Genomic DNA, 16,204 nt, shown 5'->3' with positions numbered 1-16,204 from the left:
AATTAACTTGGAATCACTTTGGAGACTAAAGCACTTGCATGTAGACTTACCATTTTCAGGGATCTCTTTTAAAACTCCTCTAGCAATCAGCTCATTGCGAGATTTTCTGACAGAAATCTTTCTTTCCAATTCTGAAAAAGAAATACCACACAAATAAATTGTTTGATCTACCACACACACAATGCAAATAACTACTGTAGTAAGCATACCTTTAGATGTTTCAGAGAACTTCTCACTTGGCTTCTTCTTCTTAAATCTAAAGGGCTTGAGGAACTTTCCCATGGAAAATTTGCTTTTCCGCTTTGCTGGGGGTGCTCCTCCTCCAGAGTTTCCTTCTTCAGACCCTGGTGTGCTCTGTTGCAAGTCGACCTTATCATCTACCAAGACAAAAACAAAAAAAGCATGATTTTTTATTGTAGTGGCAGACAAAATAAATGTGACGTGCCACAGCAAAACTGTGAAAAGACCAACCAATTTCTGTAAAAATAATGATTTACCTTTTTTGTGCAAAACAGTTGAAGTAAAGAAACCACTGCATGCTTTAAACAGCAGTTTCTGGGATTTTAAAATAGGAAAGTTTGTGTTATAATTCAGCTTCCTCATTTTTTAATACAAAATCCCAATGGACTACCCTGGCACCCCGACCACCGGGCCTAGCAAGTTTTCTAGGGGAAACCCTGTATAGCACTACATAATCTATTCAATCAGTACACTGACTAACTGCACATACAAGCAGAAACACATAAAATAAAAAATTCTTCATGCCTGCCTTTCTTTGGGCTTGGGCCTACAATTCAAAGTTATAGGGTTTTATGCCCTCCGTTTCAGGATGGGCATGGCTGTGTTTTCTAAGCTCAGTCTAAACTCTAATGTACACACGAAACAGAAAACATTGTCTAACACATTGTATTTATTCATGGCTTAATTAAACTATCGGCCAGGTTTCATAGACGATTCCATGACAAAATTTCACACGACAGAAGCTCACAGCCTAATTGGAAAATGTAGCAGAAGCTCAAGACAAATTGCTCATTTTTGTCTTCAGAAGTTTTGTTGCTATTGGTGTGCAAAGTAAATGATGAGCTTTTGTGAAAACACCCAGGTAGTTCATCAGGTAAGTGGACAATTTTCTTGAAATATCTTCATTTTTTTCATTTCTATGTGTTAAAGATTATTAGAAAGTGTAGAATCAACTCTTTCAGAATCTGTACAAACACTCAAAACAATCTGGGGGGACTTGTTCCTGGTTTTGTCATGGCCAGTCACAAATGTTTACAGCTCCTTCCCCTTACTGGAATGTAATAGACAAATACACTTTATGAAAAACCTTTATTTTTGTTGTGATCATGACGAGGTCAAATCTGAGAAGAATTGTATCTACAATAACATTTTTATAAGACAAATGTCCGAGTGTGTACAGCTATGGTATGGAGTCCATGGTTAAAGAAGAGGCCTTGAATAAAACCAGTGTGGAGGAAAAAGAAATCTCTCCAACAGTCGTCTAAAAGAAAACAATGTAGCATATGTTTGTGTAGCAACAAGAAAACAAGATTTCACATTTAGCCAAGACCTAAGCTGCTAACTTACCCTTATTACTATGTTCTCAATTGCCATTATTATTTCTTTAATTCAACAAAAAGAACCAGATTAAACGGCTGGTTAAAGCAAGAAGGAACATGAATTTATGGTAAGTATGAAAAAAATTTCTAAAGACTGTCTTCGGTTTAATTAGAGCCCTAATCAAGCATGTGGGTGTGAAACCACTGCTTAATACCTCTGTGGAACACAAAACAAGGCAGTGCGTACTGAGTCACAGCTCCAGAGTGGAAATCCCTAACTTGTTACTGCACGGTTGGGTAAAGTCCCACAACAAAATGACCTTGAACTGTTGAGCAGCTACAATCAAATCTGTATTTGTTACTTTTAAAGTAACAAACACAAATTCTTAATCAGGGTTTCGTCCAGTGTATTACAAGTAAGCAGATTGTATTTATTTATTTTATTTGCCTAAAAACCTAGCAAAAATACAAATGAGCATAAAGAGCATCTGTCCTACTACAAATTTGAGTGAGCGATAACAATCTCCATCTGGTGTCATGATTGTTACTCTTACCTCTTTTTTATTCACTTTGAGAAAACAGAACATTTCAGTTTTCATTAGTAGAGAAGCTCATCCACTTCTATATCTAATAATTATATATATATATAAAAACCTCAACATCCATAATAATCATTTTTACTTTAATGTGATTTTTTTGATGTCATGAAACTAAGGCTAGTGAAGGACTGCAGACCCATGAATCTGTTCCAACCTGTTATGGCAGCTTGAGCAGTTCTTGGCCTACACTGTACAAACTGAGGCCCTAAACTTCAACAAGAAGCATACAGATATATAAATCTCAGGTAGATCAAGAAATGGCGACTGTTTTATCAGTAGTAGATTATTTGTAAACTGTGATCATGTGGACTCAGAAATCAGATCAACTACAACTTTTGCCAATTGATCAAGTCATAATTTTTATTTCTCATTATGTTTTTAGAACATAAAATTGTGCTGGTACCCTCAGTGATAAATAAGTAAAACAATAAAGCATACATCTGTTGCTAAAGTCTCAATTGGTCTTTAGGGTTTAGCAAATGGGTCTGAGTGTGTCTGCAGGGAGGCAGAGAGGATGGAAGGTGGACAGATGTTTCGCAGCTCTTGGGAAAAAGTTTTTCCTTAGTTTGTAGTCTTTATACACCTGTACTGTTTCCCAGATGGCAGCGGTACAAACGGTTTGTATCCTGGCTGGTTGGACACCAGCTAGGTGTCCAACCAGCCAGGATACCTTCCTTTGCAGTTTGCCAGCTTATATTAGGTCAAAATTCTGTAACTGACCCCTAACAATCCACTGGGCAGTTTTCACCACCTGGGCCAAATCAGGCTACCATAACATCCACTAGACAATATTAACAACAAGAATCATGGTCGTTTGTCTGCCCTACTATCCCAAATGTAAAAGTGTGGAGTTTGATTAACTCTTTTGAGATTTTAGCTAGATCTGTGTACTTTAATTAGACAAGACAACACTACGGTCAGAAACAAGTATCACTAGTGCAATAACGGATGTAGGAAAACTGCCATGGTTACTATTGGTGGAGGTTCTATGATTTCTCTTCCACACACCACAACAAGAGAGCATAACATCCTAAACTCTTTAAAATACCACAATCCAGTGGAGTCTAAGAGAAAACTAAAAATGGGTGGTCCCCGATTGTGTCAATGAGATAATGATTGAAAACATAAGTCTATACAAAAACATGGTCACTCCAGTCCCTAGATCTCAATCCTTTAGAAAACTTGAGGGCTGAACTGAAGAGAAAAAGAACATAAGAGAGAACCCAGGACTCTAGACCAGTGGTGTCCAAAGTCTGTCCATAATCATGACACAAGCTGTGTTTCCATTACAAGTGTGCGCAAATGTTCCTATGTTCTGCTAATGTCGAAAAAACACATCAAGCTACAAATACCGTTTTTCCTCCAAAAATCGACCCCACACTGTCAAAAACAAAGAATGTAGGAAAGCTGCCATGGTTCCCTACATGGCAGCTTTCTAACAGATGAGTTAGTTGTAATAATCTGCTTGCATAAACTATCTCTGCTCCCAATAGAACTTGCCCCTTCTCCTGTCAACACTCAGCCATTTAAACGCAACGTGTGATAAAACATCAACAGTGCACAGACCAGCTGGCACTCATCTAACTCCCTGCTGGCCTACGGTCAGACTCCAACTGACTCATGCCAATCACATGACATGCTGAAACCAAATATGCAGAATAGCAAACCAAAGTCAAAAATACACCGGCAGTTGGTGAGCAAATATGTAACCAGGACAATGTTGTCAAGTAACAGTGAAGTTTCACAATCCTTTTAAACTTCCACACCGTCTGGAAATAGACAAGTGGAATATTACTAGTAGACAAAGATCACAGAATCTGCTTTATTTAGAGCAGAAGTATAGACGTATAAAATCAGGTGAAGCAGACGTATGAGGACGGTGGAACGGTGCAGGTCCCTTAATTGCTGCTCTAACATCTGCTGCTAAAAGGGCAGAGTAGTGTGCAAACAGAGAGAGGTTTGTGTGGTTTGTGGATTTCACAATCGCCACATTCCATCTGCATGCATTCTTCTACACCTGCCTGTACCTGCCACCCTCTCGTTCCCCCTGTGTTACAAACACCTGCTCGTCTTTAACCTCTCGACGGCTCTCAGAACTGCAAAGATGAATAAAAAAAAATACCTGACCGCTTGTTTCTTGGTCTGCTGCGTTTATGTCCCGTCACTTTCTCAAACTTACCAGCTTGGCGTGTGGCCGGTTGCTGGGCCACAGTCTCGCTGCTAGCATTTTGTCCCATGCTAGGGCCTTTGCCCCCACCGGCCGGCCAGGCGCTGCCTCACCTGAGGCCCCACGGCAGGAGAGAAGAACCTTACTCCAACTCGTTCCTCTCCAAAGCACACCAAACTACTGTAACTACTGTCTTGACTGCTCACTCAAGGCGTTTAGTGTCTCTTGGTTGTAGAGTCCAGCACCTCCCCCTTTCTTCAGCTTGAGTTACTTGTTCTCTCCCTCCCTCCCCGCTTCCTTCGTCTCCTTGCTTTAAAACACAAACACGCTCCCTCTCTCAGCACTTAAGTCCCTCCCTTCATGGAGATCTGGCTTCATAAATAAGCTGCACAGGAACGGTAGACCAACAGAGATGGAAGTCATTTCTAAAAGTGGATTTCTCAGGGGCAAAGTTCAAAGCAGGCAGGCCTTGAGGTTTGACCTGTCTGACCACCAGGCCTTGTGGGATTTGCAACATATTGACCTCTTCCCTCCCATTACCATGTTACATGTTCTCTGCTGTTAGCACCCTCTCACTGAGGGACAATAAAGGATGGGGTCGGACCCTGCAGGCTGATGTAATCTGAGAAGCACAAGGTGAGCCAGACTGAGGGGGAGCGCAATGACAAGGAACAGGAAGTGACACAATGTAGGTGTACTGTGACGCTGAGGATTGTCCTTTTAAACCATGTGTAAAATAATGACTGGAGGTCTTATGTTAGCAACCCGAGTATGAGAGATGAAACTCCTACTATGTGATAACTAGAGATTACCTATATTGGTCCTGATAGTGGAAAAAAAATCTAGATCGGGTATCGGTGACAATGTGTCTGATCCATAAGCGCAGTCTAATTCTATGCTTTGTGCTATGGGTGATGTCATGTTCTATCATTTATTTTATATTATATTTAGAATTCCTAATTTCTAAATTATAAATCAATTTAGAAATTAGGTTACTGAATGGTTTCTGAACCATTTAAAAGAAGGTTTGTGGCAGTTTAATTTATACAAGATAGTCAACCTATTGTTTTAGTCAGTTTCAGTTTTTTTATTATTTATTTTACATCAGCTCTTATGCTTTTAATTTCACAGACTGAACAAATTAAAGTTGTTTTGTTTTTACATGTTTGACCAAGCTTGTGCAGCTATTGGTGGATTTAAGTGTGCTGAACTGGTGTAGAGTAAGCAAATTAATTTTTAATTTAGTACACAGATGTCTATAATTTTTTAAAAACTAAATCTTTTAAGTCAATCCAGGTGTTTTTATGATCGCTTTCAGCAGATACTATACCTCAGATATGCGTCTCTGAATCGGAAGTGAAAGAAGTGGATCCCTCAAGATAACCTTGAATAAAAACATGACTGCTTCAGGATATTTATATGAAAACTGTACAACATGACCTACGTGGTTGCATTTAAAAGCACAGAAACAATTATTACAATATGAATAAAAGAAGAGTTTTAAACAAGATAGATTATTTTATCTTTTGTAGTTGTGCACATAATTTTTGAGTTCTTTCAAAAAAATTTGTGTGAAACACATAACACCTTGTAAAACTAATGTTCTGGTAAATCACAGCAGTTGGTTTCATTTGTGAAACAGAATAACAATAATTGTTGACCTCTGGCTACTGATTTGTTCAATTTCTTTCATTCACACACCATAGATACATACTTTTTGGTTTAACAAATATGGTTAAAATGGAATTCAGAAAAATTTGAATTTTATTTTCCTAAATTCCCAAGTGGAATTTGGGAGAAAAAAAAAATACGATGGAATTTGGAAAATAAAAGATTTCATAGAGCCAACACTGATCTCAATAAGCTGCTGTTTTGAAGGGCAGCTTTTTTTCTTACAGAGACTTCAACATCCATTTCATTTGTTGTTTTGGTTTTGTTTTTTGGTTAGGAAAATGGAATTTGCCAAAAGAACGTAATGAAGACAAAACTGTCCAAAAATTATATACTTGTTGCATTAAAGATGAAAAGAACCCTTTGTCCACAAATATGTTTGACCTGAAACTCCTGAAGTGGCAGTTTTAGCTACACCTGTTTCAAATTCAATTAAAAAGAATATCCTATTAAGTACAGTTGGCTATCCAATTATGAATCCAAAAAACAATCACCACATCAGTCCGGTTCTGTACTGATGCTAAGTCGAGGAGAGAAGTCTGAAATTTTCACATGTTGATGTTAGAAGTATTTTTTAGCTACAGATGTATCTTTTGCTACAAAAGATCAAGTGTGCACTAAAGGAATGGTTATTGCATTGCTGTTATTGCATTTTAAGCAATAGAATGCTCATTTTTTAAAAAGAAATTATTTGGGGGTTTTTTTCATCTTTTAATGCATTTCTTATATTGTATAAGAATGTTTAAGTATATGCTGAATGTGCCAATTATATTCATCCAATTAATTAAGAATTAATTAATAACCACAACTAATAATCGTTGGTGCCATAGTGTCAAATGGCAGCAATTACCAATCACTGAATCAGGACCATGTCTATCAGGGAGAATGGATTATATCAACAAGGTGCAGCAGTAAAATAGTTAATTTGAGAAATGCAGTTTTTATTAATAAAAGATCAATTAAACTGTAAGTTCCCCTGATTGTTTCTTATAGAAACTAATAAACTAAATGAGAAAACAGTGTAGTACATTCTCTTATGCTTCTATTTGTCATCTGAATCAAGTTATACTCTTGCTCCCTCTACAGGTCACTTGAGGTACTGCAATACAGCAGCCTGTGACTCATGTAGGATCACAAGACAGCAATCAAGACAACAGTCCAATAACACCAGGGTAAATACAGAATGATGACGGGCTTTTATTGTGTAATTTATGTTTCCATGGCTGGAAACCTGTGCATTCTATTTAAAGAGGAGCAGCAGACAGACATTTCAACAGGCTCCTCTCAACAAAGCCTGGACCTGTGAGCTGCTCAACACAACTGTGTTTAGATCAGAAATGTCCCATTTCACACAAAGCTGAAGAGGAAGTCCAGTTTATTTTTACTGCTTGGCCACACATCCAGGCAGAGATGAGTTCCCTAAGCTGTCCTCAGTGAGGCCCTCTTAGTACTAAAGCGCTCTTGGCACCCTGCCCTGCCTCCTCGTGGTGCTTCTAGAGAAAACACAACGAACAACCAACCTGCAGCACCGACTCATATCTTATACTCTTCAACTGCAACAGGCACAAGCAAAGAATACTCCACATGTGACATTCAGGAAACAGGTTTACTTACAAATATGTTGAGACTGCACAGCCATATCAAACGTTGCACCACTGCTGCCTCTCCTGCACTGTGGCAGTGAGCCTCAGGTAATGTGAGTGTGCACAAATACTTAGAGCTTGTTAAATGATTGAGGTCAACAGTGAAATAGATTCAAGGCTATCTGTGACTGTAAGGGAAACCAGCGGTGTTGCTACAGGTAGGTGTGTGTATTCAGGGTGAGGACCAATCAGGAGGTTTCAGTGATAAAAAGCATGATGCGTCAAACAGTCAATCCTTAAACCCTCACTCCACAACTCACATCCTGTATTCTGCTCAGATAACTTGAAAATAGCAAGGAATCTCACAGCAGCAGCAATGAACAGCTTTCAATGCAGGAAGATGCAGACATGGCTTATTGTCAATTGATTAATAAACATCAAAACTCCATTATGTCTGCACTACATGCTGTGGAAAACCTTAATGACATTTTAAAACTAAAACATGATGAGTCAGATTACTCTGGACCAGGGGTTTTCAAAGTATGAAAGGGTGAGCCCCCCTCCAAGGAGCACAATGCCTGCTGCCCCCCCCCACCAATAATCAATCCACACACAAACAAATGCCACTACAAAACACCTTCTAATTGCTTTTATTTTAGAACCATCTCATCTTTTAAAATGACACTTTATCTGAATGAAATTTAACACATGAACATTTTAAAACATTTCCTCCCATTTTAATTATTTTATCAGGGCCTTTGTATAGCAAATACGCCCTTTTTTCATTTTTCTAATGATAAGAACAACCCCAAACTCATTTTTTTTCATTTATTTTTTTCTGTGTGTACAGCTCCTTCAGCTTCCTCTCAAAAAACTCCTGCGGCTTGGTCACTAAACTTGGGTGCTTTGTTTCAATGTGACGCTGGAGCTTACAGGGTCTCATGCTATCATTAGCCAGAACCTCCTTGCAGATTACACATTGCGGCCTTGGAGCATCATCGGGAGCAGTCCAGGAAAATCCAAACTTTAAGTAGTCGTGGTCATACTTCCTCTTTTTTCTACTTACGCCAGAGCTCGTCTCCGCTGCCTTTTTCTTTACTAAAAATTTGTCCATTCTTTCTCTCACATCAGTAGACAGCAAGCAGATAGCTTCTTTTCCGGTTTATTTTTTCCCTCGCACCGCGCCTCCCCTAAAGTGCTCTGGCGCCTCACACTTTGAAAACCGCCGCTCTGGACCACCTGAGGGTGGCAGTAGAGCAACTAATCTTAACACCGAACACCATGGAACAAGCAGAGACAAAGCTTCCCTAGCAACCTAAAAAAGGAAGAGGTAACTTCAAATTTAATTTTAGGAAATTTGCAACCAGAGAACAAGAGCTTTCCAGAAACTAAATGAACTGATTGGCTGTGGACACTGCCTCTAGTTCCTGATGAAAGAGAATCTTTCTGATGGAGGATTATCACCAGTTTTAGGGTCAGAGCTGGAAACACCAACAATTCGTGGTTAGTAAGCTCTAGCCCTAGTTAAACATTGGCACTGCTTTGGTGGAAAAGGACCCTACTATCGCCCCCTACTTTTCCTGTGCTTTGGAATCTCCATAGACAACAACTTTTACCTTTTACATCTAGAATCATACTTTTGGACAAGTCCACTCCCTGCTACACACTTAACTAGCTTGCTTCATCACTAAACAACGCAACTCAAGATGTTCGTCCTGATATACTATAATGTTCTACACATCTCTTTTTTCATTACTCCCATTAACAATCCTAACATCTCCAGCTCAGCACCTTGTCTTTGTTACTACCATTGTGCCAAAACCTTAAATTCCTCCTTTCACTCTAGAATGTTTCAGTAACAAATGAGAAACTGCTGTCACTGTCTTCTTAACCTCTAATGTGCAATGCAAAACACCCTGACTAGGACCTGGACCTACAAATAGGTCTAGGACAATGTACAATTGTCCTACAATTGTCCTCTTGTCCAGTTATAGAAGAGGGCCCAATGTACAATGGGCCCTCTTCTACAACTGAAGAGGGCCCTAAAATGACGCAGTACGGGTCAGCTGTATAGACCGCTAATACGATGAAAAAAGACAACAGAGTTCTGAATCGCAGACATTAATTGTGAAAATTGGCTACAGGCAATTCTCTGCTTCAACACACTAGAGTAGGGGGTGCATTTATTGCAGTTTTCTGGCCAATCACCGATATTCAAAAAGCCTGACTTGAGGAGGAGGTAATTTAGCTGTTTTATTCAAGTGTGCTAGACCAATGACACATCTTAAAAGGTTGCAAAACAAAGACCCTCAAGGACTCAAACAACTTTTAAAGAGGCCGAAGCCCAATGTCAATATCTGATATATACAGCATTTTTATAACTGAAGGTAACGTAATTACCTGCTTGTGCTCTAAAATGCCACTATATGCCTGGAAATTACATAATCCTCCCCCTTTAAGGCTCTCCAATATGCAATTGACAGAATGTTGTATTTGGAATTTGTTGTTAAAAGTCTGAAAAAAGTCAAGCATTTAGTAGTTTTTAAAAAGTACGATATGTCAGAAGTGCATGCATTACTTAGAGAGATTGTGTTCCCAGAAGAGAGAGAAACAAACAGCTGGCCTGACTCAACTCAACCTGAGTACTTTTCTAAATGTTTCTCATCTACAAACAATGTCACAGAAAATTTAAAAAACACCTCAACATTTACAGTGCAGTAATATTTCAAAAGTTTTCTTACCAGGTTTTTCCATTACAGTGTCCAAAACTCAGCCGTTAGTACCTGAAACAGATAAACAGGATCAGTTTCAAACTTAATTCAGCTGTTCGTATGAAAACCTGACAGATTATCTTCTGCTATAAATTATGTCACTGTCTATTATTTTGTGATGGCGTTGTCAGGTGTTTTAGGTCACATTTACACAAAATATACAATGACAAATATTCACTATTATAAATTCAAACTAAATAGCATGAAGCAGTGTACAATGCAGCATTTATTTATTTATTTATTATTTATTTATTCCTTCAGTGGTTCTTGTTGCAGCACCGCCATGGCGGAGGGGAAGAGTCGATCTCCATGTTGGAGATTGAACAGCCTCTATATGTAGCTCAGTACACCTCAACAACTTGTTTCTGATTCTAGTTTTTATGTCACAAAATGCTCTAGAGTACATCAGACAGATGATTTCCCATGTGAGCTGTTGAATGGTGTGTCCTGCAGCTTTAAGAACCAGCACTAGCTTGGGGTTGTTTGTGGAGTCAAAGAGATCACAGGGACAAGGACAAACCAAACAGCTGACAACAAAATTCTGGGGTTTTTTTTGTCCCAGTGAAGACAACATGATAAGAGTTTTTAGGTTGCTCTCGTTTCTAATTGGTCAAAATCAGTGGGCGGGGCTACAATGTGACGACATCCAAGGTTGGTGGTTTCAGTGGTATCGACCTGCCCTTTGGCAGAGAACCAACTTTTAAACCCAGCCTGGGTGACTCACACACGGCATGAATCTCTTACTACAAATCAAAACTCACAGGCTCACTGGTCATCAAAACCTCATCATCTAGTCATCTTGGCAGCCAGGGATGGCTGCATTTTCCTAAGCATGTAAATCCACAACAACCAAATCCATGACACTCACAGTCGACATCCTTGTTCGCATTGAGCTTTTGCAGAGCAAGCAGGTTATGAGCAATTGGATTTTGTTGTTCTGTTTCCTCAAAATGGGGAGTGAAGAGTTTTTCCAGGAAGTAGTCCGCTCCAGTAACAGAGTCAACAACATTAAACCAGGCGGCTGCATAATTTCTGCTTCTGTCAGGGCTGCGTTGGAGCCGCCAACGCCTCTGGCAGGCAGCGTGGCTTCAGCCAAACCAGCTTGGCAGGTTAAAATGTGCACAGCCTGTCCTTCATGCCTCCACTGTACATCACTGCTCAACTAAGGCATACAACGACATGTAAACAATGCTAATTCATTCAATAATATTCTATTTTAAACAAAAACGTCCTGCTAAATCTGAAGGTGTAATAATACACTATTGATTTTTATAACACTGACCAAAATGTGCTCATGTATTAGTCATTCTTTTCAATCAGCTGTAGAGAGAAGAGAAGTTGAGATGGAGTCAAACTCACTAATAATTCACCAGATAGAGTTTAGCCCGTCTGCAGCCCCGTTCGTTCTCAGGTGTCTTCCTCTGCGATGTTTCCTGCTTGCGGCTCAACAAATACCGAGCCAAGTTAATGTGCACCAGCCTGTTTGCGTATGCTCAGTCCAAACAGGAAACCTCGTCCACACGGTGTGAAAGAGGACAAGCGCTCACGCCCCGTCAGCCCAACGTTTATGCTGAGGGCCTGAGCGGGACATTGGCTGCGGTGGCTTCAAACCAGAGCCTCTATGTTGCCGGAGAAAAATCAAGAACAAAATGTTTGTCACAGCACAAAAAAAAGCTTGGGAGCTGAGCACGGAGCTGAGAATAGCAGCCAGATTTTCAGGTTTGGTAACAGGATCCATCAGCAGTATTCTTGGCCTTTTCACAAGAGAAAGGGACACTACGAACCAAGAGAACAGCTGACAGAATGACAGCGGAGAACAGAGAAAGAGGACTGGAACCATGCCTCAACAATCAGTAGTTCTGTATTTCTGCTTAAGGTTATTATAACTTCATAATCACTGAGTTAGCAACTATACATACCAGGGTTTCCCCCAGAAAAACCTGCCTTCTCCCAGTTCGCTCAGTACTAACTGTAGAAATACACTACTCAATCAGAAACAACCAATCAGGGTCAGGAGGAGGGTTTTAGCGCTGTCAATCACTCTCATGCTCACTCGCTCCTGCTTGCTCTCTGCTATAATACACTTGGTTCACCACAACATAGCCTGCCATGAATGCTAAGGCAAGTTAGCATAGCCACTTATGATGGTGGATAAATGGTAAGTCATTTCTCCGCCATTAGCACATTGAGCAGTAGTGCTAAGACCCTCATCAAAAGCTGCCAACAGCTTTACCTGTATATATTGTTGAGCCGTAAAAGGGAAACCTATAATCGAGGCACTGAGTCTGAAAACAGTCATTTTGGTTAACCATCTATACCTAAACACAGCTCAAGTCCATCCGACTGACCAAGTATCTTATTAATAAAAACAGTATAAATTAAAACCTTAAAACATCAGTCAGAACCTATCAAATTCTGGCTTCAGTCTTTTACAAATAAGATATTGCTAATGAGATGACCATTGCAATTTGACATATTGTGAGATTTTTAACCTGCAGTGAGGTGAGGGCCTGAGGGTGTAAACTCTCATCATCACCAGGTGTTTAATCCTAATGGAGAGATCTAGAAAGCAAGGAAACAGCTGAGGTAAATTCTCCCACGTCACTCCGTCGTTTGATCACTCAGGATCCAAATGACTCACTTTACCCAACAGGCACAGGGCCAACCAACCGGATCGGATCGTTACAGTTCTGAAAGTTGAGAACAGAGTGGCAGTTGTGAGCTCTTCTTTATTAATTGTGCTTTTTAGCTGTGTTTTCCACAGATGTAGAAAAAATCTCCTCCTCTGACTGAGATGGAGAACAGGCACAAGGGGAGGAGCACAGCATTATCACATCATCTCAGGTGCCCAGGTTGGGACAGTGGAACATGTTTCAGCAATGTTATCTTTGCCAGAAAACAATCTAATCTCAAACAAGGTGAACAAAAAATGAATATAGAATGTAGCCGGCCTCCTGAAAAGGAACAGATTCCACAAGAACTAGTTCCTTTGAGGAACCTTCAATCCCATCTCTGTTGAGGTGTTACAGAATGAAGTCAACAGAAGTACCAAAGCTGTACTTTCTACATGTTCAAACATGTTTGGAGCTCACTGAGGCAGAAGGGCACGTCTTTAAAGTAGATAAGGAAGAGAAGAAGGAGAACCGTGTAAAATAAAGATAAAGTATTTTATCTGAAAATCTAATTTAAAAAGAAATTGAGTCCCTGTGTGCGTGTAAAACAATATGATTATGGAGTCCATAATCGGAAAAAGAACCGTGTTTCACAGAGCTGCTTGATTTCCTCTTCTGGACTTTAAACCAGGAACATGGAGGATCTGGAGAAGTTAGCAGCCTTTTGGAAAGCTCTGTGCAATGGGATGGAGTCTAGACTATCTATTGAAAACACACAGACACCACCGTTTCAACAAAGATACAAACTATAGGTATGATTGAGTCTGCACCAATAAATCAGCCTCAATTTCCTTCATTTTGGAGATCGGTGATCGGCTGATACCTGCATGTGAAACCAATCATATCTACCTCAGTAAAGGTCTACATATCAGCCTCTGTCCTCTTTTGCTCTGCTGTGAGAGACGTTTGGCTGACAGGTGTTTGCAGCTAAAAATAGTCACCCCGCTGTTGCCAACTCAGCAATTTTCTTGCTATATGTAGCAACATTTCAGACAAAAAAAAAAAATCAGCAGCAAAAATTGGAATCGGCAAGTTAGGCTCCGTAATCAGCGATCAGACAGAAAAGTGCCATTGGTGCGCTCCTATATGCTATGAATCACATGTGTCAAACTCCAGGCCCACAGGCCAAATCTGGCCCACCGGAGCTATTTTGTGGACTCTAGAGGGCCACATAAATAGAACTTCAAGATAATAGTTGTGTGCTTAAATATTATTTTAGCAGTCAAATCAAATCAGTTTTTATTTGTACAGTCCCAAATTACACCAATGTGAAAAGATGTTCAAGATTATGTAATTTTAGTAAGTATTCATTGAAAAGGAGAATATTATAACATTCTAACAGGTAGTTTTATCAATACGTTCTGACAGAGCTGGCCCTTTGAGAACATTCACGATGTTGATGTGAAATGAAAATTAGTTTAACACGATAAACATCCTTTAGCATCTTGGACTCCATAATCATATTGTTTTACAAGCAAACAGGGACTCTAATTTTTTTTTATTAGATTTTCACATAAAATACTTTATTAAATTATGCTTTACTATTCAGCGCTCTGTGTTCCAACGAGATGATTATTTGTGTTGCGCAATGCTTTCTTTTAAACCAATAAGCTGTTGACGAATGTTAAGTGTTATTAGCCGCTATGGAGGGCGACAGCGAGGGACAGAAGAAAGCACCGCCAAGAAAGAGACCTAAATGTCAAAGTGTGGTATCAATTTAAACTAAAAAGACGTTTTTGTTTCCTTCGCTAAAGACTCAAACATTTGTCTGTGATTGTCAGTGCAGAATGTTTTACATGTACAGGAAATACATTTTAGCTAACATTACATGTACTCAATGACCAAAGAACTGATGGAACGGGAAAAAATAGCTTGAAGATACCCATTTTATAAAAAAGCTTTTTCATATTTCAAATTTGCAACTGAAAATGAAGTGTGACATAAAAGGCAGCATTTACTAATGCCTCAGTTTTTGTTTAGTCTTTGATTTTTAAAAGTTAATATAAAACATTTTATTTCTCATCTGTTCTTGCGCTTTAAATAGCTTTTTCACATTTCAAACTTGAGACTAAAAGTAATTTTTTAATCACTTTGCATTTTAAGAAATAAAATGTTTTCTTATTCCCGTAAATTCTAGCTTAAGTAGCTAGAAAAATTTTTTTTCATTTGATTACTCAGAATAATCAATAGATTACTAAAAAACTTGTTTACGACAAACCTGGACACATAGTGAGACTTCACTACTAATACTACAATTAAATGGTGACCAGCAAGATGGCTAGAACAGAAATTCTGAAAATTCTTAAAAACCCCACTAGCTTCAGTGAAAATTAATTCAACAGATCACACCACAGTGTTGAACTGTGTAGAGAAATATATGTAATATATACAATATTGCTACATATTGATTATCAACCATAACAGCAACATTCACTTTGACCCAATATTTCCATATCAGTGCATCCCTATCTGTCGGTCAGACTCATTACAACCCTTCAGAGATGTGATTTCTCGTTTATCATTATTCTTATTGGCTGGTATGTCCAAGTTCACTGTGTTCCTTTATTCAGATTTTATTCACACAATCCCATGAGTTCCTAGTCAGATCATTAGAACCCCACATTTACCACCCCTTCAAGCCCCTGGGAGCACTTCATGATTGAAAGAAACACAATCATCCATTGTGCTGAGGTCATTCTGCAGAGCTGGCATCACTAAATGAGTCACTGAGCTGCAATTTGCATGATAGAGAGAGAGACAGACAGACAGAGAGAGAGAGAACAAGCTGGGTGGATTTGCAGCAAGCCGCTGTCAACAAATTGCTGATGATGGCACACAGACCTGATTATATAACTCTCACGGTTTCACAACACTTACAAACTTCACTAAAAGCTTAACTTATTTCATCTAAACGCATCCATTAATCCCCATTCAATTCAATAGGAGTTTTCTACCAACTTGGTAGAAACATCTTGTTTTAGCAAATCTAGTTAACTTGTTAATTCGTAGCATCGAAATTCACAAGCAAGCAAAAGAAACAAATAGGTGTTTTAACAAAAAAAATATCTCAAACTGTTTTGATGAAAACAAAAATATCTTGGAGGAGGGGGGGAACACGGACATGGCTTCTTTCGCTGAAGCTCCCATCTCTTCCCTACCCGTCAGCCTCGTTGTTCAGAACG

The 16,204-nt window shown here is 39.2% G+C and overlaps 1 protein-coding gene across 7 annotated transcripts in view; it reads right to left on the bottom strand.

The window, feature by feature from the left end:
- The window catches only part of LOC102221607 (phosphatase and actin regulator 4A-like), a 34,894-nt gene that overhangs the window by 17,276 nt on the left and 1,414 nt on the right, over positions 1-16,204 (bottom strand). For 2 of the 7 annotated variants that reach the window (XM_023345432.1, XM_023345434.1), the window contains exons 2-4: positions 10,321-10,362; positions 210-377; positions 51-131 (exon numbers count right to left, since the gene is read on the bottom strand). In XM_023345432.1, coding sequence (XP_023201200.1) covers positions 51-131; positions 210-377; positions 10,321-10,333 — 262 coding nt within the window. In that variant the 5' untranslated portion in view covers positions 10,334-10,362. Of the gene's footprint in view, positions 1-50; positions 132-209; positions 378-4,337; positions 4,594-5,655; positions 5,710-10,320; positions 10,363-11,709; positions 11,941-16,204 lie in introns of those variants that run through there. The other 5 variants (XM_023345431.1, XM_023345436.1, XM_023345433.1 and 2 more) reach the window with 4 other exon arrangements.

Source organism: Xiphophorus maculatus, chromosome 13, assembly GCF_002775205.1.
Source record: "Xiphophorus maculatus strain JP 163 A chromosome 13, X_maculatus-5.0-male, whole genome shotgun sequence".
Taxonomy (NCBI): Eukaryota; Metazoa; Chordata; class Actinopteri; order Cyprinodontiformes; family Poeciliidae; genus Xiphophorus; species Xiphophorus maculatus.
Note: the sequence above shows the minus strand (reverse complement) of the source record. Positions and strands in the feature narration are given on the sequence as shown.